General features: G+C 43.6%; 1 protein-coding gene across 2 annotated transcripts in view; it reads right to left on the bottom strand.

Moving 5' to 3' along the window:
• Positions 1–3,814: 3,814 nt before the first annotated feature.
• The window catches only part of RIN3 (Ras and Rab interactor 3), a 67,864-nt gene continuing 45,981 nt past the window's right edge, over positions 3,815–25,697 (bottom strand). For both annotated transcript variants that reach the window (XM_071557645.1, XM_071557644.1), the window contains exons 6-10: positions 22,357–23,847; positions 19,640–19,948; positions 11,023–11,154; positions 6,996–7,159; positions 3,815–5,090 (exon numbers count right to left, since the gene is read on the bottom strand). In XM_071557645.1, the coding sequence (XP_071413746.1) occupies positions 4,782–5,090; positions 6,996–7,159; positions 11,023–11,154; positions 19,640–19,948; positions 22,357–23,847 (2,405 nt within the window). In that variant the 3' untranslated portion in view covers positions 3,815–4,781. The remainder of the gene's footprint in view (positions 5,091–6,995; positions 7,160–11,022; positions 11,155–19,639; positions 19,949–22,356; positions 23,848–25,697) is intronic.

Here is a 25,697-nt window from a genome sequence, read left to right on the forward strand (position 1 = left end):
GAAACCATTTTTCACAGTGCAAGGGGTTGAAATACTGGAGTAGGGCACCAGGGAGACTGCATGAGCTCGAGCCCTGCAGACAGACTTGCAGCACTGGAAGATGAGGCCCTGAACAACCTTGGGAGGCAGAGCTACCTGAGCAGGGATTGACTGGTGACCTCCAGGGGTCCCTGCCAGGCAGAATCACTTCACAAACCAGTGGAAAAAAGCTAGTGTTATGCCAGGTTTTAAAGTACAGTTGGTGTGACTGGGGCAAGAGGAGGCCCAAAAGCTCTTGAATTCAGCACAAAAGCTGCCTTTGATCCAAGGGCTTTTACTTTAAGTCATATGTGACCTGCCAATGTAATCATTCCAGTGAATTATTGACACATTGCATTGCTGGGTGAAAATTGGCATTAAATCAGCTCAGTGTGGGCAGTGGCTACACAGGCTTTTTGTTTCTTTGAACAAGTTGCTGGGTTCAGCTGGTCTCCCTCTTCCTCTTTCTCACACTAGGATCCTTTTCTTCTGAGCAAATGCATGATCATTGCACAAGGTTTCTCTGTAAGGGAGTGTTTGAGGAGGCCTTGGCTGGTTTGCACAACCCTACTTGGTCAAACCCCCTTGAAACACTCCTGTCTGCTGAGGGCTCACATGAGGGCCGGTGCGTGACTCACAGTGTGACCGCCTTGGAGGTTGCAGATCATCGGACTGGGCTGCTTCCTTCTTGCCTGGGTTGCAGTGTGAGGAAACCCCACGGGAAAGTCAATGAATAAAATCCCATGGAGCATTTCAAAATGCACATTTCATTCCCACATTTGACTTCTTTTTCTCTCACCATTCAAAATGTCAGATAACAGCCCAAAGCAGCGCAGGGCCCTGCACCAAGGCCAAGAGGAAGGGATGTGCTGAACTCCACTCCAAGCTTTGCCAGGGTCACCAAAACATCAGGTTTGTTCCAGACAGGCTGTTTCTGCGTGCCCCGATGCAGGCAAAACCTGAGTCCCATCAATGAGCTGTGAGCTTAGAGAGGCAGCAGCTGTCTCTGCACTGAATCCTCCAGGATGCCATCATATGGATCATCTCCCATCTTGTGTTTCCTGACAAGATACAGCTGTGGTCAGACTCTGGAGGATTCAGGTCACCTCTGTGCCCCAGAGATGTATATTTACTGAAGTTGTTGCTGGTGGTTTATATGGGACCAAACAGACCAGGTGTAGCACAGCCCCTGAGCAAGACCTACTCTGCACCAAGTCCTTCCACAGGGATTTCCTTCCAGGCAGCTTGCAGCCAGGCACAGTTATTTGCATTCCTGTCAATAATCTCTGAGTTCAGAAAAACCATGGCAATCTTTGCAAATCAAATCAGAACTTTGCTGTTATGCCAGAGGAAAATGTTGCATGTGCTGTTTGGGAGCCTTTGTAAAAGTCCACAAAAATTCAGCTGGCACTCTTTGCATTTCAAAAACTGGATTTTGGATCTAGACTTTAATAAATTTTAATCTGAGCCCATTTGGATTGCAGTGATTTAGCACTGTCACAGTTTCTACAGGCTCCACTGACCAGCTCTACATCCTGTAGTACCCCCCAGCCTCAAGTCCAGCTGCTGACACAGATGTCCCAGGACACTGTGAGGTGTTGGAGCACTTCAGTTCTGTTGCTCGACCTTGGCTGGAGCAAAGTCCAGTTGCTTGACCCTGGCTGGAGCAAAATCCAGTTGCTCTCCAGAAATATCCAGAACAAGATCAGTTCTAGCTTCCTTCCTCTCATGTTTCTACTTTGACCTCATACCCATCAGATTACTCTTGGGTTCACAGACTGTGAATGTTACAGTGTAACAATAACCTGATCAGGCCAAGGACTGTAGCACACATATACGTCTTTGCTTAACGTAACTTGAAGCAGCCATAGCAAACCCAAACCGTTGGTCACACATTCTGGTCTGGTGCTGGGAACTCCCAGCTCAGCCATACATGGACCTCATGCAGTGGGATGATACCTGTGCACTAGTGGTGGGAAGCAAGGTGGGTACATGACTTGGAGTTCTAACAAGAGGGGTGCAAAAGCTGGTACGAGGTGGACCAGAGCGCTAGTCTGGGCCCATGGTTTGGATGGAAGGATGTGTCTCTTTTGGGAGAGTGGGTGCAACAGAGGATTTGAAGAGTGTGTGGGATGATAGGTTTGAGAAAAAAAGAAGGTTTGTAAGTGATGCTGCCCAGAGGCTGGACCATCCTGCTGCTACAACCTCAGAGGTGACAGTCAAGATCATCTTCAGTATAGTCAACATGGAGCAGGTCAACTCTCAGAAAACAGGGTGATTGTACCTATGGTGGAAACAGGACAACCATCCTCTCTGGGCTGCATCAGGAATTTACTGGCAGTGCTCCAACCAGAGGGGAAAATTGCCATGAGCTTGCCCTGTGCTCAGGGCTGGTGGTGGGCTGAGGAGCCAGGCAGGGTCAGGACATGTTGCCTCACGGCTGGAGCAACCCTGTGCCCAGCCCCTCTGTGAGGGCCTGCTGTCAAGCTGTTGGCACAGAACATCCAGGGCAGGGTGCCAGAAGGGCAAGTGCTGATGCCCTTGCGACAGCCTGAAGGATGGGCATGGGAAAGGTGCTGTTTGGGCAGAGAGGCCAGCAGCTCCCAGGGCCATGAGTGCTCTCTGGGGGCCTGTCCCATCGCTACAGCCCCAGCCCTGGGCATTCCAGCATCTCCCTGGAAATGGTGACAGGCTGAGGCCAGGCAGGGCAGGGCTGGGGGGAGCTGGAGACCAGCCCTGCTTCAGCATAACTGGGGCAGTGGCTGACAGCCCTGGGAGGCTGAAATGGAGTCCTGGGCCATGGTCAGGATGGGAAGGCACTGGGGAGGCACTGGAGGCAGCCATGCCTGTGAGTGCTCTTGGAACCTTGATGGCAGCATCACTGCCCAGATCAGTACTGGAAACCTGTATCTCAGGTTTGGTCATGGCATCCTGAGTGCAACACTGAGAGCGGCGCAGGTTCCCAGCAGGAACACACAGCCCTGCAAGAGGGAGGGGTTCAGCTCTGGCATCCTGTGGGTGTGCTGCCCAGAGGCAAGGCGGAAGTACTGACAGCTGCACATAAGCATAAATAACCACGAATTTGGAGTCAGCTCAGAGCCAGTGTCACACACTGCAAGCTCTGCACATGATATCCTCGAAACCAAGATTGCTGGTATTCACTGTTCCTCATTCTTGGTTGTTGTCCCTTTCTGGCAACACGTGCATGCAGCCCAGGCTGGCAGATGCACAGCACTGGTTTGCTGTCTGTAAGCAAATTTGGCCACTGAACTACAGCTGGGACACGTAGACACAGACATTTATTTCAAGCACCAGAGACTAAGAGAGTAGCCAGTTCAGTGTGATACCATGTTGCCTTTGGAGCTTCAGAACTAAGGTAGAGACCTTGGGCAACTTGACCCAAGGGGTCCCAAATATTTTTGAATGCTAATGGAAAGAAACAGCAACTTTGAGCAAAACCCAGAGTAAAACCCTTTTTTTTTTCTAATCAGAGCTTTGCTAGGCCTGATTCCAAGTTGCTGTAACATGCAGACAATCCAGTATCTTATGCTCACAGTGGGAATCTTGCCTGAATGAAGGCACACAGAAACAGGGACCTGTATTGCAATTAAAATTCCTACTTCCATTATCCAATCCTGAAAAATTGTTTTCAAATTCAATGAAATGCATTTTTGCATTGGTTCAATGTGTTCTGTGGGAATTTATGTTTTCAGGGAAATTTAAGACTGCAATGACTGAATGACTGAACGCACAGGTAGAAAGGAGAATTAGGAAGTCCTGCCTGCAACAGCCTGAATTTATTAAAGTAATAATCTGTTGTGACTTATAGGTAGGATAACACTAGTGAAAATGACAGCAAGGTAAAAAGGGACAGGTATTTAATTCTAGCTCTTTGTGACCTTAAAATTTTAATCTGATTTGATACATTAGGCAAATTATTAAATTCTTTACAAAGGCTTATTTCAAAATAATTGCACCATATCATACATTGAAATAAATATACAATTAACCAGACACTATCATACAACCCATGTGATTTAAACTGCTGTACATGTAAAACATGGTGAAGACTTCCAACCTTTAAGAAAAATGCATCTATGAAAATGCCTATGCTACCTGATTTCAGTGACAAATAGATGGAAGAAAATGTATTCTTAGTGAAGGTACAGGATCATCTTGCATGGTTTGTAATTATGTGGATTTCAAAAGGCAAAGATGTGTTGTTGACAGCAGGATAGAGATAGGGTTCTGCTACAGGTGGCATCTCTATGCCACTGAATACATCAGACAAGACTCAGTTTATTCAAACTGGGTGAACAGATATTGTAAGGCACAAACACAGTCTTACCTTCAAACAGAGTGAGGTGTGTGCAGACCTTTCACAGGCCTTGTGCACAGAGGTGATTCACACCTGCCATAATTTATTATGAAGTAAACATCCACATTTCTGCAAGATATCTGGATTTTCTCCACTGTCCATTTACATTCTGCAATGTCAGTGGGTTGCTAGTGGGAGGTTCTGAGGCTTGATACTTCAAGTTTTCCAGAGGATGAATGTTCTGAATGCTAGTTTTACTGCTGCAAACGAACTCTGCCAAGAAATGCCTGTTGTTCAGACAGCATCTACAATTAACCCACCTGTCCTGTGTTGAAGGCCACACTACAGAGACCTTGGGAGAACTGCAGCTACCAGAGGATCTCACAAGGTAAACTATCCAGCCCTTCCAGGAAGACAGCAAACAGCAAAAAAAGCAGCACAGCCCTTAGAGAAAGTCTGACTCTTTGACAATTGGAACTGGTGGGGTTTTGGGGTCTATTGGTTTATAAATAAAATGGAAATCTTTCTTGGTTTCATTCTTCAGCAGAGAGGATTTAATATGGTGAGGAAGGGCATCTTTGTCCAGCTGCAGCCACTGGTCATCAACATAAACAAAGAGTCTGTAGTCCTTGGGACTGGAGACTTCAAACTTCTCAGCACACTGCTGGCTCAGCTTCTCAGCTGTGGTGTCGCTGCGGGAAGCAAGTGTCCTTGATTGAGCACCAATTTCCAGAAAGGAGATAGAGATGAAATCCTGAAGAGAAACATGAGGATAGACCTTGCAGTTAACACAATAACTTAGGACTGAAGGAGGTAGAATTCAGTCCCAAACCCCTAGCTGCCTAGAGCTCCTAAATGCTCCCAATATCCTCCAGTTGTTCTCCAGTGTCCTAGTTATTCTCTCCTTTTTCCCCTCTGACAAATAAGTAAAAGCTTTTTTCTGATTTTTGTGAATATCCTTAGTGAACAGTCTGCAACAGTTCATTCTCCCACTTTTTAACAGCTCCTGAAGAAAAAAAATGTGCAAAGAAGTGACAGACCAAAATAAACAAATCACAAACATCAGAGATCTGACCTGAAAACTCCATTTCCCAGAAACAGGAAAAGACAGTGTTGTGACCCTTGTAACTGCACAATCACCCAAACAGCACCTTGGCAGTGTGTATTCTGAACTTCCTTCCATCAGGAAGGAAATAGCAGAAGATGTTCGGCTGAGAAGGCTGATTTACTTGTATCCTGTTTCAGGCAGTAACAACTGTTGTGACAACTTTCCTTTTGCCAAACACATGAGGAATGAAATCTAGAGAGCTTTTGGTCACAGTGGAACCTGCATGTTTAATTTGTATCTGTAAAGTTCAAAAAAATTCCCAACCATTTTGGTCAGAAAATACAAAGTTTTCTCAGCAGAAGTGAAATTTGCCAAATGTGTGTCAAGCTGCATTCATAGAATATCACTGCAGATGATCAAGGCAGCCAGTAGGATGGGCAGGGGCTTCTGAACACATCATCACGCTGTTTGTCTCTGCCAAGGATGGGCTCACACGTCTCTGATATTACCACTCGTTCAAAGGGGTGGAAAACAGCCCTTCAACTGCTACAGGTGGTGGAAATCTTCTGGGGAAATGTGGCATTTTTTCACTCAGGTATTACACTTCATGCTAGGTACTTGCTATGAGCTACTGCCAGAGAAGCGTGCGGGGCTGGATGGATATTTGCTGTATCTCATTCACCATTAACAATTTCTGAGATCATCAAGGACTGGTTTGACTGCAACATGGGAAACCTGTTCAACATCATGCTTTCACAGGGCTACATGGACTGTGTCTCCCCCTCAGGAGTTTTTCCCCTGGCTTTCCACACCACACCCACACCCACAAGCACACACACTCCCAAACACATACACCCTGCCATGCAGTTTTCAGTTCTGCATTGTGAAGGCTCTACTGAACCTAAGATGCGGCCTTTGCTGCCTCCCTGTGGGTGACGATTCAATCACGGGACATGGGGATGACAGGACATCCTGCCCTCCCAGACCTGTACCCAGCCTCACCATGGCTAGAGGCCCAGAGCACCCATCCGTTTGGGACTCTCTCCCGCTGGTGCATGGAGAGGTCTTTGCCAGGCCATGCACAGCATGGGCTTCAAAGCTACCCAGATGTTGCTGAATCTTTCCTGCTGCTAGACAGGAGAAGATAGGCTCTGGAAGATGCTTAGACTGACTGGCTCTTGGGCTGTCTCAGATCCTCCTCCAGCTTTATGCCATCTAGCAAAAGCCCTGCATAGCCTGCTCACATCTCCTCAGTTTAACCCATGACTTCGCCAGGCACTAAGGGTGATGGAGAAGAGGGGTTCCCTGCATCCTCACCCTGGCTCTCCATATGCGAAGGCTCCTAGAACAGCTCCTTTGAAAAGGAACAACAAAATCACTCTACAGTCATATTTAAAACTACATTACAAGGGTACTTCAAGACTTCAAAATGCATTTTGTAAGTAGTATGTGTGTTTTTTTTAAGATCTGGAAATCTTGCACCATATATGCTCTTTTACTAGTGATTTTAATTAATTTTGTTTTAAAGTAATTGCCATATTAAAAAATGGTAAGTATGGAGAAAGAATGCTCATCTTACAGGTTTTTACCCTGGAATATAATGCCAGCTACCTGCACTGATGAGCGGGAAGCTCGGGCCTTGTTCAGTGTCCTCCGTCGCTCCCAGCGGTGAATGGAGTCCTGAACCTCCACACTCAGCTGCCGCGTGACAGTGATTTTGTCGTAGTTCTTGATGTGCTCCAGGACCCCATAGGTGGTTGTTAAATAATAGGAACCTGCAAAAGGCACAAGTCTTGTATGAACAACACACCAGGACGGGCCATTCACTTCCACTCCCACCCTGCCTGCTGGTGCCCATACAGCAGCAGCAGCTGTCTGACCCTTGGACAGGGAGAACAGCAGTGACTCATGTTAACCTAACAAAAGGAGACCTAACAACCAGTGTCCTCCATTCCCTCCTGCTCCACATAACTGTCACTGCCCAGACAGGAAAGGGTGTAGATATACTGGGAGGGAACTCAACCTGAAGAGAAACAAAAACTACTTTCACAAACAGACCCAAGCCAGAGATAGTTTATTCTTGGGGACATGGCCATCTTTTTGTTGTGTTTGACAGAGCCCATGCAACAGGTCTGTAGCCTGGGCTCTTGAGAAGTCCCTATAATGTCAGGACATAGGAACAATCATAAAGTACTTGCAGGGGAAACACAAGGCCTGGATCCAGCCCCTCCAACTCCAGCTACACTGCTGCAATATTTAGACCCCGGATCTCCTCCAGAATCAGCACTGTTGCAGGATGTGTCAGACCTGCAGGAACAAGTCACCCTCCTTTCTCTATTGACTACACAGGGAGCCCAGGTGTTTGCATGTAATTCTTGGACTATTTAGAGTTGCAGGATAAATCTTGCTCAAGGAGAGAAACAGGATAACGTGGCAAAAGCCCTTTTCTCTCCGAAAGCCTCTGACTGCTGTGGTGTTGGTTGCAGCAGGTAATAAATAACTAACTGCAGCCATGGGGAAGCAGTTGGACCATAAGAACCTGTGGCAGGACAGTCCTACCCTGATGTGCATACTATGCAAGGAATATGCACAGGAATATGCAAGTTAACTGCTGGCACCAGGATGCTCTCTTGGTATTAAATTATGCTAAAATTATGCTAAATTATGCTAAAACCATCCTGGTTCACCAGACTTTGAATACACATCCTCCTTTCTGAAGCAGGATTTGACAGATAAGATAGTCTGTGGGCTTGTAAATCTGTGACTACCAGTCCATCACTTTATAACTCTAAAATCCCAGTCCAACTTCCATATGGCAAATCTTTCCACATACTTCCTTGAAGTGTGCAGCTTCTCCTGAGAAGCAGGGACAGCTCTGCATGGTCCCAGGGATTGAGAGAGAGATATGGTCACTCTCTCATATGGTGAGTTATATTGATCTTTGCTTAATGGTTGTTTCTTTTGCTAGCTTTGATACAATTACTTTAATATAATTGCTTTGTTACAGTGCACTATATCACTTTGTTATAGCTTTTACAATGTGTAGTAATTAATCTTGATTAAGATCTTTCATCTGTTCACCTATTTGTTAATTTGCCATGATAAATAATTCATTTTACATAAATATGTCAGTTTTGCCATCACTAAAACCTGCAGGACAAAGTGATTTAATCACATCTCTGTAATTCCTCATATTTAAAAGATTGACAGTCCGAGGCTAAGATCAGATTCAGCTGCACCTAAACCCTTCTCTGAGAAGCAGTTTAGAAAGCAAGGGAGTCCTTTCTTCGCCTTCTGACTCAGCAGCAAGGCTTTTTGATAACTTTGTCTAAGCCTCCCACTCTCCCGTGACAGAACCGGCTTCATCAACAGAGGTGAAATAAGCCCTGATAAGGACAGAGGTGAACATGAGGAAGCTGCTGCTTTGGTTGCAGGGCACCCAGTGACTGGTGTGTTCTTTCCCACCTTACCCCCCGGCTTGGCTCCGCTGACCAGCGGAGGAAGGGCAGGACCAGCCCGCAGAGTTTCAGGGCAGCAGCGCAGTGTCCCAGAGGGGCGAGGCCAGCCCAGGGGGCCGCCCCAGCATCCCGGCGACAAGAAGACGGGGAGAACCGTCCTCTGCTCGTCACCCCAACGGGGACCCCTTTCTAATGTTTCACACTCATTGCAGTTGCCTCTAGATGGCACTGGCGCACCATCCAAACCTTCCGAGCGCTTCAGCAAGCACTGCTGAGCTCCGCGATCAGCGCCACTGGTAGCTGAAGGGTGGCTAAGACAGCACTTAATATTTAAGAGCAGTATTTTTAAAGCACCGTTAAAGTTTGGTGTAGAGGAGAGACCAAGACACTGCCATTTGACTTCACATACTCGGTGGATCGATGAGGAATGTTCCACAGCTATGCAGGTCTGCACACACCCAAAATACTCTTATTTTTCTTGTCTCCCACAAAGAGACGCTGAGAACAGACTAAGAAGCCTGAAAGTGCCATTTCCCCCTTCTTAAATACAGTTACTACTCTCCCTTGTCTGTCATTCACTATTTCTCCTGCTCTGGCTGCATCAGAAGCCCCTGTGAGGGGACCTGCAACCTTGTGCATCCCTTCCTTCAGAATCCAGGGAGGAAGATTTCATAGTCCCACCCAACAGGAATTCATTACAACTTTTTTACGAATTAATTTTCTTCCACTTCTAAGTATCCTTGTTTCCACTCAGTCATACCCCGTCATCTGTCCTTGCCTTTGCCTCAGCAGTCAACATTACTGCTGTTACAAAATCAATTCAAGTATAGCTTTTATTTGGAGGAATTTAAGTGATTTTGTGTATTGACCTATGCAGTGTCTCAATTTCCTTGCATCTGCTTTACTTTTCTTGCCTTTGATTTTGTATCTGAATCACCTTTTGCCATTCAACTTTGAAAGGCCTAACTCAAGTTAACTTTTGCCAGTTCTGTATTTTGACATCGCAGAGCTGTCTTCACTGAGAAGTTCCTTCTTTTCCATTCCCTGTATCTGCAGTTACTCTGTCTTCTTTCTGATGTGATTATTCAGCCAGTAAGATCTGGAACTCTGTCACAAAATTTGGCCTCTTTGACTAGAGTGCACATTTCACACACTGCTTGCATCGAGTTAAGAGAACTTCCAGGAAGCTTTGCTTCAATACCCTGAGCGCCTCAACCCCGCTGATTTCAGTAACCAGCCTGGCTGGTAGTGTGCCCATTTGAAATGAAGAACCTGTCAGCAGTGTAGTCACCAAAACCAGCTTGGTTATGTCAGCAAAATGCTGTTCTTTGGCTAACATTTTTTCTGCTAACAATTCTTTTCAGCAGAAAACCTAGTCTGTGTAGAAACACATAAATAAAATTAGTCTGCTGTTGTTCACCTAGGACTCCTTTCTAGAACCTCAGTATTTACCAAAACAAAGTCTAAAATAAACCCCATCTTATTGGTTTAGTGACTACTTGGTGATAAATGATCTATGTTCCTAATTCAGAATGCATAATTGTCACTTGGAAAGCATTTGCTTCCCAAGCTATTTTTAAGAAACTAAAGGCCCACAGTTCCCTGGGGTATTTGTTTCTCTAATAACAGAGGTCTTTATTCACATCCAAACTCAATTTTCCTCTCTTACCTGACTTTTCTTTCTCTGCCTCACTATGATACTCAGTCAGAGAACTTTGTCAGAGAGTTCACTCAAACTTAAGAGTAGAGTGACCGTAAGAATGATGTCTAGCCTCAGGCATACAATGCAGTGTAAGAAATGTGATTTTTCCCCATTAGAATAAATAAAAATGTTCACACAATGGTTTGCAGCAGCTGCTTAATTTTAGGCAAAGACTTTCTATCTTTTTAGCCTTTGGGCCAGGGAACACAAGCTATTTCTGTTTAGGATACTAATTCAACAACTTAGTTCTCATTTATTCTGGGTCCCTGATTTTGTAGCTGGTGTCTAAAGGCACTGCACAGCTAAAAGGAGTTAAAGTGTTTGACAATAATTTTAGAGTTTCAGATTTGAAAAACTTTGCCAAAGCTTATCCACAAAGTCCAGCCAGAGCCTTTCTGCCCCACTTTCACAAACACTGAAGTGAGGTAAATAATGACTTCCCAAGTGAATATCCCACAAGCAAACACTGTACTCTTACCTTCCCCTAGCTGCAGAGCAGGGTCCATGAGCTCCATCATATACTCCACATTCAGAAGGACTTCAGTCAAGTTGCAACGGGCTAACACATACATGAGCACAGGGAGGAAGTCATCTGCACCATATGGCTTCCCTGAGCAAAGAGAGACACAGAGTGGTACCAATAAACTCACTACAAAAACGTGTTCCCACATAACAATGACAACTTCTCACCCAGCATGTCCTTTGCAGACTTTGGCTTGCATTACCTCATGAGTTAAAGCTCAAAAGCATCAGCAAAGAAAAAAATTCTGAAAAAGGGAAAGTTAGATCACTTAAAAACTTGCTTCAAGCCCAAAATATGAGCTTGAAAACTTTTGTGAACTCCATTTCTGCCATTCTGTATTGACTGGAGAAAGAGAAACTTCAGTTTCATTGATCACAGACATATGGCAATTTTTGAAGAGTGCAAAGCCTTCCATTTTGTCACTGTGATTTGACACTGACATCAAGACTGCAATTCAGGTTAACAATATTAGCAGGAAAGTTGTCTATATGCATTAGGGGTATTTATTCTCTAGGCTTACTCTATGTGTGGGACCAAAACCCAGAAAATAGAATTTGAGACAGAATTTTAGGACTGAAGACTTCTGTGTTTATATTCATTCAGAAGGCAAAACATCACACTGTGTGTTCTTAATCAAAACAGTTTCCCAAGATCTAGGATCTAAGAGGAATCACCTTTCTAGCCATGATGTCTAGCTAAGAAAATAAACATCCCTTCTACATTAGATTTAGATTAACTTTTGAAACTGGTGTGCAGCAGGTGCTCAAGATTTGCCGTGCTTAAAATGTATCAACAAAGTCAACAAAGTGATCTAATGCGTAATCTAAACGAGCTCTTTGGGATCACTGAGGACAAAACTCCATGCATGTTTACAGTCATCATTATAAATAATTACCACTTAAAATAGAATCCAAACTTAAGATTTGCTACATAAATCACAAAGAATACAAGTATAATTTTTCTCATTTGAAGGATGTTTTCACTTTTCACTGACATGCCATAAATTCATCAGAGAAAATCCATAATACCAAGTTTCTTAACAGGCCTATCTGCCCAAAATTCAGAGTTGACCATTCCTCTCAACCTAATCCCAAAGTGCTTTTGGTCAGAATGCCTTTCCTCAGACTCTGGGCAGATTTTCTCACCTGAGCATTTGGATGTGTTGGTTTCATGGGCCATGTGTGTCTCACTTGAGAACTGCTTGCCTCACCTCAGAGAAGCAAAGCTACCCTTGATGTAGCTTTGGTGAAATTAATGCTCTAGCCTTTTTTGGCCCATAGTACACATGATTTTCCATGGTAGGGCATAAATTCCTATTTCTCAAATGTTCCCACTGACTTATTTCAAATCTTTGCCATGAGTAAGGTTTCTTTTTTTGTCATTCATAGCTGACACAGATTCTCCACTGGCAAAGAAAAATATTCTTCTGAAGCCTCCAATAAACATGAGCTTAGCCCATGATTTAAAAAAAAAAGTGTGTCTTTGAAATAAAACCAGTAATACATCTACTGAGCATTGATCCAGTTAAAACAGTGTTGGAGAATGAGAGATTGTCAGGGCTGTCATTCAGTCTGTTTCTGACAGAGCCCACACACACCACAACACAGACAATTTATTTAATGAGAGCTGGATTAACACTTTCAATTCTGATTGCTTTTTATGGCTACCTTTAGTTAAAAGAAACAGCCTTCAGTTTTCAACCAAACTGTATGTGGATTTTATTGTTCTATTAACATCTGGCTGAACATTTTGTTTGTCCATTGTTGCTTTGGCTTATGTCTCTGTGAAAGCTTTAGCTCTCTGAAGGGCCCAATTCATTACTGTCATATACATTACCTTAATACAAGCAGCTTAGTATTACAGCTATTCAATATTTTCCAGAAAAAAAATAAAAATGACACAACTGAGACATGAAACGTAATAGAAAAACTGCACAGGGAAAAGCTCTATTCTCCTTTTGATCCAAGTAAACGAGAGGCCAAGAGGGCCAGTTCTGTATAAAACTGGTATAAAGGAAGATGAAATGCAAAGATTTGGTAGGCTATTTTTCCCTTCTTTAAAACTTTTTTCTTTATTATATAGTAGTTACAGACCAGTGGCATGGATAAAATGATTCTAATCTCCTGAATGCCAAGGGATATCCAGTACAATATTGATTGCAGAATTTTCCCTACTACTTCTCTTTTATCTGCTTAGGCATCCATGAAAGTTGCTACTTCACAATATAAATTTCTATCCACTGGGGAAAAACGCCCATCAAACAAACCAAAACCTGGAGGTTTTGTTTGCTTTTTTGTTTGTTTGTTGTGGGTTTTTAAAATACCCCCAGAGAAGATCAACAACCAGACAAGGGACTGATCAACTAACACAGAGTGGAAACAGCATCTTGGAACTAAACATTTCCATGTCCCCATTCATCAACTTCTAGTGTCAGCTGAAGTGAAAGTTAGAGGACAATTTTCAAGAACTCCTACTGAATCTCTCTGTTTCTTTTTTGTTGACTGAGAAGTGGTTGTATGTACAAGCAGGCATGGAGTCTATTTTTCACTGCTATCTCATTTCTACAGCTAATTTAGCTGCTTTGCCCACCAGTTCTTACTATAAACTTTTCTGAACTTTAAGATTTCATAGGAATATTATTGGACTTCCATCTGTTTATATAGTTTAAACATGAAAATTATATACAGTTTCTTTTTTAACAATAAATGCAAAATAGGGATGGCTGACTGCAATAATGGAAAGAGAACACATTCTTCCTATACTGCATGCTCACAACCTGGATAAATTACTAGACCACCCTAATCCACCTGTGATGCCTGATTCTTAAATACCCAGATGTGCAGCTAAAGCTGAAGTCAGCAGGAGCAGAATGTGTCAACAAGAGAAAAGCAAAACTAGTCATCAAGGACCTAGCTCTAGTTCCATGTGTTGCCACAAACTTCCAGTGTTGCCAAGGGCAGGTCAGACACGATATATTGCACCTATTCCCCATAGGCATTGAAACAATTTCTCTCACTGAGTGCACATGGGACCAAGGACAGGTGCCTGAGGGGGCAGGATTCTGGATCACTCCTTGTTGTCCTGGCTCTGGATGCCACAGCAGCCACAGGAACTAGCTTTGACATGTACAGCCATCAGAGCAAGCATGGCCCTGAGGTGCTCTGTATCTCAGGCCATCTGTGGTGATAATAGGTGCTGTCAGCAATTCAAGTATGACCTGGAGCAGGAGGCCACAAAGATATATGAAATAATGCCTGTGAACCAAGATACCCAACAGGTTGGTGCTGCTCAGCATTGCGTAACCCACATGCTTTCTGTGCCATGAAAGGCACCAGGGCAATAACCAGGGGCCATCTGGGAGCTGCAGAAGGGATGTTCTCTGCAGGCTGCTGCCTCTTCAGCTCTGCTTTCAGTCTGGGCCAGAGCCAAATTCCTAGATCTGCATGGCTTGCTCCATCTGTGGTCTCTCACAGAAGGGTATTTTTGTGGCTGGCAGAGTTAAAGCTAGCTCTGACCCTGCCTCTGGTCTCAGTGACAGTGGAACTGAGCTTGCTTATTCAAGGTGGTAGTGTCCTACTCCAGATATGACTTGTTTGCTTTATTTCCCCTTCTTCCCTGCAGGGTCAGAAACATTTATTTCATAAATATCTCTAAGAAGCTTAAAATAAGCCTTCTCTTCTGCCACAAACTCATCCTATTATGTTTACAGCAAAGCAAATACAACGTCAGCTCCTGGCTGAGATGCAGCACTTGAATAGATGGATATTAATTAAACACATGATTTAAAGCAACTGGAACTCTGCCCAATCCTCCATAGAGAAATTACAGACTATTTTAACACATTCATACATTTCTTTTTCCTCTGTGTAGATTCTGAAAACCAGCAGAGACTGATGATGTCCTGCACCTTGTTCCACTATTATACAAACACTGGCATGATATCTAGCAGCAGATCTCTAGGAAGAGATCAGCTGGGAAACCTGAGGTACAGAAAGGTTAACAAAGATTTGTTCAAGATCATAAGAAAAGATTGTGACTATATTTTTTTTTGCTGTCTCATATATCTCATACTACTTTAGCAAGGTTGATTTATGTATAGTTGAATTAAGCAAGTTAATAGATGCAGATAGCATGAATCCACTTCAAAAATACGTGGTTTAGAGATCAGAGGAGTTTGTTCCCTATCAAAAATTTGAACTGCCTCTTTGATTCAAATGTAGAAATTGGTCTAGCTGGCAAAACTCAGTCCCTCAGTCTTCATTAATAGTAACTTAAATCAAGCATCCTCTTCCCAAAGATATCAAAGTAAAACTGTTTATTTTCCTTCTCAGAAGTGAGATATCATAACAAGCAGTGTGGTGAGATTGCTCTGATTTAGTTTTAGGAGCTTCTAGCATGGGTTCTACACTGGCTACTGAAGTATTTGAGTTCAGTTTCCTTTACAGAAGCTCAGCTTCCCCACTGAAGGCACATATACCTTTGTTAACTGCAGAGCCATTTAGAAGTGCATCAGAGCAGCTAATATTTGTCTGCTCAGTTCTATGGAGGGTGACAAACTTCTTTCTAAGAGCTAAGGAAGAGAAATATTCCAATGGAATATATGTCCTATCTATCCTCTTTTCCCAAAAGCACTGGCTATGAAAACCTATGCAATAGAAATTATTAAATCAGATGTTTCAGGGCCAGTCACCTGGTGAATTCCATCATACTACAGAACTAGTTTTGAACTATATACTCCAGCTCCACGTGCAGTTCAAAGATGGCTCAAAAATTAAAGCTTCATAATCTTGGGTAGTTCAGAAGTTAAAAGTGCTATAGTAAGAAAATTGTTCTATTTATTCTTTCTGAATTACCTTAGAAATCAGTCTGCCCATCTTTCAAACTTCCAGCTTAAACTTAGAGCCTTTCCATGCCAGATCTTCCTCACTCATGGACTGATTGAATTTGGCCTGTTTGTCTCACAGTTTTTCTTGGTAAACCAATGCCTATTGCTGCTCTGTTTTTGTTTTTCCATCCGTTCTCTTCCACAGAGTGGCAGCTCCCAGGCCTGGTGCTCCAGTACACACCACACATATTGCAGTTTTGCATCTTATTCCCCACTCTGCAAGTGTCACTTGTGTTTTTGATGAAAAGCAGAGACTCTTATTCTGCTCATATCACAAAATATGCCTTTAATATTTTGTCTGAGTAAAGGTATTTCAGAAAGATACATAATAAGCATGTTTTTAATCCATAAGATTACAGTGCTTCTGCATAAATCAGCTATGTGCCCAGTTGTTCCTGTGGGTACTGTGACATGCCTTCCAAATGCAGGAGTAGCATGATTCCTGCCTCTTGCCTTTTCTAGTGCACAGAAAAAGTAATGCAACGACAACAACAAAAAAAAGCCAGCTAATTTGTGTGGGGTGAGTTTCCAAACTCTATATTTTCTATTATTTTAATGCATTTTAATCTCACTAGCTACTCCTAGTATTTTTAGCAGGCAGGTGACATAATTTTAGGTTGTAGGTTACATTCTCAGAGGCATATGTTACTTTTATTCTGTTTGCATATAAGTTGGAAAAGCTCAGCGAGACACCTCAGTACTATCATAATTGTCCCTTTGGGGAACATTCATTTACTAATATTACTGCCTACACAGTACATACGAGCATCTGAATCAGTACTCCTAAATGCCTTTTATAGCCAGTAATGAATTAATCAATATTGTCACTGAGGTTTGTCTTGAGTCATCTCTCCCTAAAGGAGAAGCTTACATGTAGCCAGATGAGTCACCTGAACCCCACTGATTCCTCAATGTACGTAATGAGAAGCTGGGCACGATACCCATCAGTGGCCACCTACAGCTCAGTGTAGCTACAGATTAGTCCTGTTTCAACTCTATCTTGTAATTGTACTCAGCAGTCTGTTGGGAGAAAGGTGTATTGACAAAGCCAGTGAACTTTCCTTCCTAATTCGCTCTGACAAATCAGACCCACAAATTGATTGCCTTCAGCTTAAGGAAGAAATGCTAGTTTAAACCACTGAGGATCTGACCTGTTCAGTTCTTAGTCTTAAGTATCAGGGAGTTCAACCACAGCCTGTTTATCAGCCTTATTTTGTCATGTAGTATGAATTGCAATCAAACCAAAGATCTCCTCCTTTCTTAAAATGCCTTCATATACATAAAGTCAGGCAAGGTGGACTTCAAAGTTTCATGGCTCTTCCAGCAGTGCAAAGATGGGCACTACCACAGGCACAGATGTTCCTGAATAAGTCTATCCTTAGTTTTAAAGAAAACTCGGTACCTCTTGGGACATCCTGGCCAAACCTGGGCCTCAAAATGTTAAAAAAATCCTGTTTTCATTTGGGACTGGAGAAAAACAAGAGTGCTTGATTTGGTGGTATTTGCACTATTCTTTGAGATATGAAACCCTATTCTTAGGTCAGCTTATTCTGTGGTCATCCTAAAGTGAATAAAGACCTAGGCTGAGCTGATCAATTACTAGTTAAAGCAGAAAACATAAGTAGTTACCATGTTATCAAACATAATTCTTCTGACAGTGGTAGACTGATTTTGGTCCTTCAGCAGAGGGAATGATTAGTTTTGTGTTTCACATGCTCTGATCTTGGAAGAGGAGGGAACTTCCTAGTTCAGCAGTGGGGAAAAGGAGCTTAAAGAAGAGGGTATTGCACAGGAAGCTAAGCATGGTCTCTGCTCTTCCTGTGTGAAGTACACTGTGCTGCCTCATGGCTGGCTGAAAGCAAAAGGGGCTCTGTGCTGTTGCTCTTGGGATGGGCAGGCAGCAGGATGAGAATTCCTACCTTCTGAAATCTGGTCTGAGCAGCTCTTCTGCACACCAGCAGCTGGAAATCTCTGCCAGAGAAATATTTCAGGTTGCTGAATACTAGTCTTTGCCAAGTGGAAAATGAAAGTGATCTGGGCTCAGTTCTTTCCATGAAAGGGGTTTCACACATTTCACTTCTAAGTGGATCTACAAGGCATTTCCAAGTCTCTCCAAGTCCACTGTTTTTCAGGAGTTAGGCTGTAGCATTCTCCTCCCCTTAATCCCTTTTTCTGGTCTGAATTAATTGGGGTGCATTTCCATAGTTCCAGGCCAGTTTTTTTCTTACCAGGCCCTGATAAGCATCACTGGTCATATATAAGGGTGAGGGAACTGGATGCATAGGGTTGAAATGTGATTCTGACCTACACCCTGCTGGCAGTAGTACTCATGAGAAAACAGGTGAAATGAAGCGCTTTGGTTGGCATAGCAGACCAAAATGAAGTCATCTGATTTCAGGAATGTTAATATTTCAAAACATGTAGGTTTTTTAAAATTATTTCCCTGACTCCTAATTTTTGTTACGTAAAATAAAACAACAATATTTCCTTCAACTGAGAAATCCCAGCCCTGTGCTAAGGTGTGACATACAAGAACATACCACCAGCATCAGAAGGAGGCCATGTCTCTTATGTGGGTTTTAATTAGTCTTGCAAGTCCTTGATCTATACCAAATTTATTCTCAAGCATAAAACAACGTTAAAACAAAGTTACAGCAAATTTGCCTGCATATGTCCACATCTTCTCATAATATCTAAAGACAGTGAGAGGTCCTGTCCACCTTGTAGCTATGGCTCAGCCCTGGGATGGCTTCTTACTCTGCTGTTAATGTGTCTAGGCTGGTCACTGAACCTTGCTGCTTACTGTCCAAGGGATGACCTTGAGGTGAGGCTCAGCAGGGATGTAATCCGTGTTTGAGTGCTCCAAGTGTTGCCAGTACAAAAAAAAGAACAGCTAAAAGCACCTTTGGAGATTGTGAGTTCTAGAATAGGTTATTGCAAATACCTGGCTTCCCTCCAAATTTATGCATGGCTGGTCATCAGCTCACCAGGATACAAAAAAAAGCTCTGGCAAGGCAGATTGCTGGAGGAAGAGAGATCCTGGTCTATCTGCAAAGATGCAGCCTGTCTGCAGGCCAGTGGTTTAATGTGTGCATTAGTGGTTGGCCTGAGGCTCAAGTTATGTTTATACTCAGAGCACGTACTTCCTCACACTGATAAAGCAGTGGCTTTTGGAATTTACTGGAGTATCAGGAATTGGTAACAAACAATACGAGCATCCTGTGTCTTCTCCTCAAATTAGGCAAAACTTTGTGAAGACCAAACCAAGAGACTTGTCTCAAAGACCCATTCCTAGAATTTACTATTACTCTGCTACAAGCTGGAACAGAGCCCTGAGGATATATGGAGACCTGTGTAAAAAGGACATGACAAATAAAATACACACTTAGAGGTAACTGGTTTTTGGAGTTATGGAGCTTAAAGTTACCCAGATAACATCTTATACCTGCTATTACGGTCACTTCATGGTCACTTACCATTTAATTCTTAATGCAACCTGTGAACAAATATATATGTACATATATACACATATATATATACACACACACACACACATATATAACAAATACATCAACCACCCCTACTACCTCCAGTGTGAAAATTATCAAAACAGCTGTATCATAAACCCTGTTCCTTTGATACATGTAGAAGGACCTGTGAGGGCCCACTTCAGTAGGAGCACTGTACCTGGGTTTCCCTGAGCCATGGAGTCATAGATGAGTTTGCAGGTCTTCAGCAAGATGGCAATTTTCTTTTCTGGTGAGTAGGTTTTGTGCATGGTTGAGAACTTGTGAAGGATCTTTTCCATCACAACTGTTTCAGGCACACTGGTTGTGATGCCTAGGTCAGTAGTAGTTGTGTTTTGTATCACAAGTTGGTTCTCTTTCAGCTGCTGTAAAGATCCATCTTTGTTGTGTATTTCTTTTAATGAAGAATTAATGGCTTCCTTCAAGGGTTTCAGGACACATTTGTACAAAGCTGTCTCAGCAATCACTTCTGCATAGAGAAGGGAGAACACCAAAACATGTCAGAAATAATCACTTACAGTAATACAGGTGAAGTAGGAGTCCTAAGGCAGCACTGCTGCATAGCAGTGAACAGCGAACAGGAATTACATCCCAGAAAGTAAACATTTCATTACCAACACCCTTCACAAGTCCTAGATGGGCTTGAGATGAACATCAGTGTGTGGTCTTTGCCACTAAAGCTGTAGAAGACCTCCTGCTACCAGCAGTCCCTGCTCTCTCTGCCTGACTCCTGGCTGACCAGCTTGACAAAATCAGGCACCAGGAAAGCCAGCTCTGGGGAGAGATGATGAACCTCACATAAATCTGCTTCTTTTCACAGACCTGTCCTTACAGATGCCCAGGTGGGATTCATCTCATGTACCTCTCCCTCTGACTTGTTCAAGATATTCACTTTGGATGAAATTAATTGCATCCTCAAAACACCCTTTTTTTCCTCAGTGAGTGGAAAGCTGCTGAAGCCACCAGCTCAGAGACAGACACCAGCATCTGGTCAGAAGTTTCCCACCTTTACTGCTCAGTGACTCTTAATTACTCATATTTCAGACACCTCTAACACCAGGATGAGGAAATAGTATGTGTGGGTTGAGTGTTTGATAAATATTTAGCAGGAGACAAAACACAAAAGGAAGCATGAGAGACTGTGAGAAAGTCTTCTCTAACTCCTAGACCCCAGAGGCAGAGCTAGAGGGACTGCCAGAGATCCTCTTGTTCCCCTGCACTGAGGCAAAAGGGTCACTGGCAAAAGAGCTCATCTGCTCGTGCAGTAAGGAATGAAACAGGAGGCAGTAAGACTTATGTATGCAAAATGCAACTATTTTTAAGAATCCAGAGAAACAATCAACCTGAAGCAGGACAAATTCAGATGGTAAATCTTCCACAGTGGGAATTTCTGTCCTCCACAGAAGACAGTCCTCCTGAGGCTGACTGGGTCATATCATCCCGTTAAGCAACTGTCAGTGAACAGAGCTAGATCCAACCAGGCCCATCTGTGGGAAGGTAGTAGGATCCCTGTACACATGCAGCTCTACCAAGCATAAGGACACTTCTTTCTGCCTGCTCTCCCCCTTCAATAATCAAGATTTAAGACAGACTTTTCTATGCTGATATACTCCTTCTGCCTCGAAGGAAAAGGTTATTGGGACAACAATTGCAGGTGTTACATAAGGTGCATGAGAAGTGAAACTGTAGGTCTCCTCTCCTAGCTATGGCAAGGTGCTGGCAGAGGGTCTCTTCTGCTGGGCTGTCTGCAGGATCACGTGAAGCCTTGCTGGATGAGCAAGAAATCAACAGGGCCTGCTGAAACTGGCAGCAGACTGCCTCTTAGTCCTGGCTCACCACTTAGCTGGGTCCCATCTAATACTGGGGCTGCAAAGTCTCCCAGAATCCCTGGTCACTTCTCTTACTGGCCATGCTCTGGGGCTTCCAACTCCCAACTTGTTTTCAGACAGCTTAGGGATCCACACATAGCTCTGCATTGGTTCTCAGATCCTCAAGAAACATACTTGAGCTTTCAAAAGAGCATTTGAGTGTATACATGCACACTTTTTCTGGCTGTGCAGCTTTGACTTGGATAAAAATCCTACAGCTCTCTGTGTATTCCCTCATGGATACACATTAAACAGACCAACCCAGTCCTTAGCAAGGAGGGAAGTAGCACATTACTCCCTCACAGGATATGAATGGAAAGCAATGACACACCTGTGAACAGTTAAAAACCTTATTTTTACTCCAAAAAGGCAAATTTTGTGTGTGGCAAATAGGTGAATGCTGCATTTTGGATCCAGCAGTAGTCTTACAGCAGGCAGCTCTTCCACACCTCTGAGTTCTGAGTCCCATAGAGCTGAAAAAAGGGATTCCTCCAGCCTGCCACGCAAAATCATCATAGTCTTGTCCCTCCCACTGTGAGATAGTGACTGACCCCTAATCTGTCTGCCACATGCAGGGAGTTCTCCATCCTCACAGCAGAGCAGTGGATGTGGAAGGCCATGGGGAACACAGCTGTGAAGGGAGAAGTTGGCCTTTTGTGTTTCCAGTGAACTTTGTGTGTGCATGCCTACACAGACTCATATTTGCATGAGTGTGAATGCATCTATACATACATGTATGTCTCTCTCATACACACAGACACACACCTCTTCTGCTTAAAATTTTCTCTTTAAAATGTTCATGATGGGATTTTCCCCCTCACTGGTCTTCAGGTGTTAGAGCTGTTCCTCCAAGTGCTGGCAACACCACAAAGTAAATTTCAATTCGTACCCCTCAGCTTTTAGGCGATGGTTTATAATTATGTAAAGCAGAACCTGTGTCTGCATAATCCTGTCTTCCTCCTCACCTTCCCAAATCATGCCCAAGGATTAATAAACCACAGTCACCTACCTAACTGTTCCTCGGTGTGGGAAACTGGATCTGTCAGAGATTTCAACTCAGTGCTCTGCACTAAGTAACTCTTCAGCTGCGTCATCATCAACCGGATTTCTTGTAGCATCTCTGTGCTGGAGCTCTGCTTTGCCATCATCTCTAAACTGTACACTCTGTAGTCCCGCACCAGGTTGCCAAAGTATGAATCCTTGTCCTGTGCCAGTTCCACTATCTTCTTCTGCAGCTTCCTGTCACTAGACAAAAAGACTGTGAAGACGTTGGACAAGTTCACAAAGGACAGCCTGTTCTTGGCCTTGGCCAAGATTACAGAGTGTGTCTTTTTACCAGATGAACTACTCAGCATCTCCATGTCATCCTCCGTGCTGCTGGTGGAGTAGGAGTCTGGTTCAGATGCTGATGCCTGAGCTGTGGCATTACCTACCAGCTCCTCCAGGGACATGTGTGAACCCTTCAGTTCAGCTGAGCTTAGAGATTTGTGGCCATGTCCTGGTTCAGTCTTGTGTGTGCCAGTGGAATCACCTGCCACTGTAGCTGGGCTGTCCTTGCACACAGACTGCGCTGTGGCTGTGACCGTCTCTGCCACTGTTGTTTGCTTCAACTGGCAGGAACTTTGGATCCTCGGTACCTGGGAAAGCCTCTTCCTTCTTGGTGGTGGAATAGGAGGTGGCTTTCCTTTCCCAATGGCATTGATTTTTATCTCAGACATGCCCTCCTTTTTCCCTGCAGGTTTGAGTTTTGCATCCTGATACTGGGATACAGCCCTTTTGGGAACCTCCCCAGGCATTTCTAAAGCCTTATTACACAGCAACCATTTATCTCTGCTGTCTGTACTTGTATCTTCTTTTTCTTCTGCCCCTTCCCCTTTCACTATTTCACAACTTTCAGGCTTACCCACACAGCTCTCCTGCGAGGTCCTCTCACTCAATCTCCTCCGTGGGGGGACAGAGGGCTGGGAGCCCTTCTTGGGGCTCACAGAGGGCTGGGAACCCTTTTTGGGGCTCATTGCCGAGGGCTCACTGACCGAGCAGCTCTGCTTCCTTTCTTCTTCTTTACTGTCACCGCCCTCAGTTCTCATTTCCTCTGTGCTCTTTCCTGGTGGCTTAAGAAACGGCTTGTTTTCTTCACAGGCAGTCATAGGATCCTGTGGGAGTTTCAGAGAAGATTTCTGAACCAGAGCATGAGCAGGTGGAGGTGGAGGGGGCCGGCGAGGAGACCTTCTCTCAGTAAGCATGGTGGCAGCAGGGAGATCGACATTCACGGCATGGCTTTTAGGAGGAGTTACATCTGGAGAAAAAGGATTACTGTACTCTTCTATAAAAATAGGATTCACAAACCACAGCCTGTCATTTCCTATTGACAGCTCAATTTCACATGAGCAGTGGTTTGTGCTACTTGCAAAACACTGGGTAGATCTTGAACTATCTGGGTCTTTTGCAGGGTGGGATAACTCCTCTCTTCTTCTGTGGTTTAAGTAGGAATCCCAGAAATCTGACCAAACAGAAAAAAAAAAAACAAGAAAGAAAAGAAGAATGAAAAAATGTTCTGAGAAAATTTTAGCTGCTAATGATAATGTAGAAGACCTACCTTTTGTTAAAATAAATGGTACACAAGTTTTCAAACCTCTGCACAAAAAGTGCGAAGAAAGGGTAGCCTGTATTATGTGTGTGAGATGCTTAAAACCAGGAGATAAGCTCAGAAGCTTCACCTCTTTCTTGTCAGTGAGCAGGAAGTAACAAATACAAATTATTGTGAAAAGGGATCTATGGCTTGTTCTGTGATCGCTGCCCTCCAAATAATTGTGGATACCTGAGGTGAGGATATGAAGACCCCAGGTGAGTTCTGTCTCCCTATTGTTCACCATGGGAAGGTGAGCTATGCAGCTTATAGGTGAGATATACAGCCTGGATCCAACATGCACTGGGAGCACAACAGATGAAGATGACTCTACTATGCAGCAAGCTCATGTGGAAGACTCTGCTCTACACAGAGGTCTGATCCTGCTTTACAGTACAACCAGTCCAGAAACATATGATTTTAAACACCTTCCCCAGAATAAAATTACCCTTAAAGTCCATAACTCTGGATGACAATTATCTATGGTCATGCCTACTCTGTTTTGCACCTGCCTGCAGGTGTCAGAGAAAACGATAATGCCAAAGACTGTACATAGGATGGACTAAGGAAGAGTTAAGGGCTTCAGTGCCATTACCTGTGATTGGAAAAGACACAGTGTTTCAGATGCAAGTAGTCATTTCTGTATGCCAGAAATCTCTTACTAAAATTTGTCTTTGAATTACTGTTTTTAAAAAATTACAAAGGATTTTTTACAAATTTTGCATAGTATTCAGTACCACATTTAATCTTTTTCCCGTCCCTTACAAGTCTGATGGCTTTTAATTACTCTTAAAGTTCTTAATCCAGGGTCCACTACTGAAAGCATCAGGAAACAGGACCCAGCAAACTCCATGTGTTCTTACCAAGGAAAAGGGTATAAACCCCTGAGTATATGTATTAGGTGATGACTATGTATATGCCTACAGATTTAGGGACAAGGAGAAGATGGGAAATCCTGGAAACAGGATGCAGATATCTAAATAACTATTTCATCATGCTTGGTCCCTGCAAACAGAGCTGACACTGACAGCACACTGTTCTGGGTGGATTTCAGGGGACACAAAGAAGGCTGGCATATAATGCCTGAACCCTGCCTTGTGCTTGGTGTTGTTGCTGTCTCGCTGCTAAAACATCACACCTTGGGCCCAAGAGGGGCTGGGTCTGCACACATGTGGAATGATTCTCAGTGCTGAGTACAGGGTACAGCTCTAAGGTCTAGAAGTGAACTAAAAGACAGTCCATTCCCATCAGGATACAATTGCTGATTTAGCCTCTCAGAGCCTAGGCTAATGTCCATGGCAAATTCAGCTTTATAAGCATGTCAGGATGTTTTATTAGGGTGGCTGACATTAGGACAGCTTTATTCTCTGATTCCCTTCCACGAGAGAGAGAAGAAGAAAGAAGCTTAAAATAAAAGTGTTGTCAGGAACAACAGCATTCTTGACAACAGAATTCAGGAGTAGATGTACAGATGTAACTGCGCACACTGGCATCACGCTGCCAACAGCCTCATATCTGAGACTGTTTAGGCTACTATTTTCCTTAAAAGCTCCAGCTCCAGCTCCACTGGGTATCAGCAAATGACAGTGGAAGTTGCTTGTTTACATCAGATTATAATGCTGTGAAGTCTCATGGGCTGAGGAAATGGTAAATTAACCAATTTACCAAAGGGAAGTTGGTAATTTTTCTCAGCAGTGGCCAGGATAAGATGCTGTGATGAAAAT

Source organism: Pithys albifrons, chromosome 6, assembly GCF_047495875.1.
Source record: "Pithys albifrons albifrons isolate INPA30051 chromosome 6, PitAlb_v1, whole genome shotgun sequence".
In the NCBI taxonomy this organism is placed as follows: domain Eukaryota; kingdom Metazoa; phylum Chordata; class Aves; order Passeriformes; family Thamnophilidae; genus Pithys; species Pithys albifrons.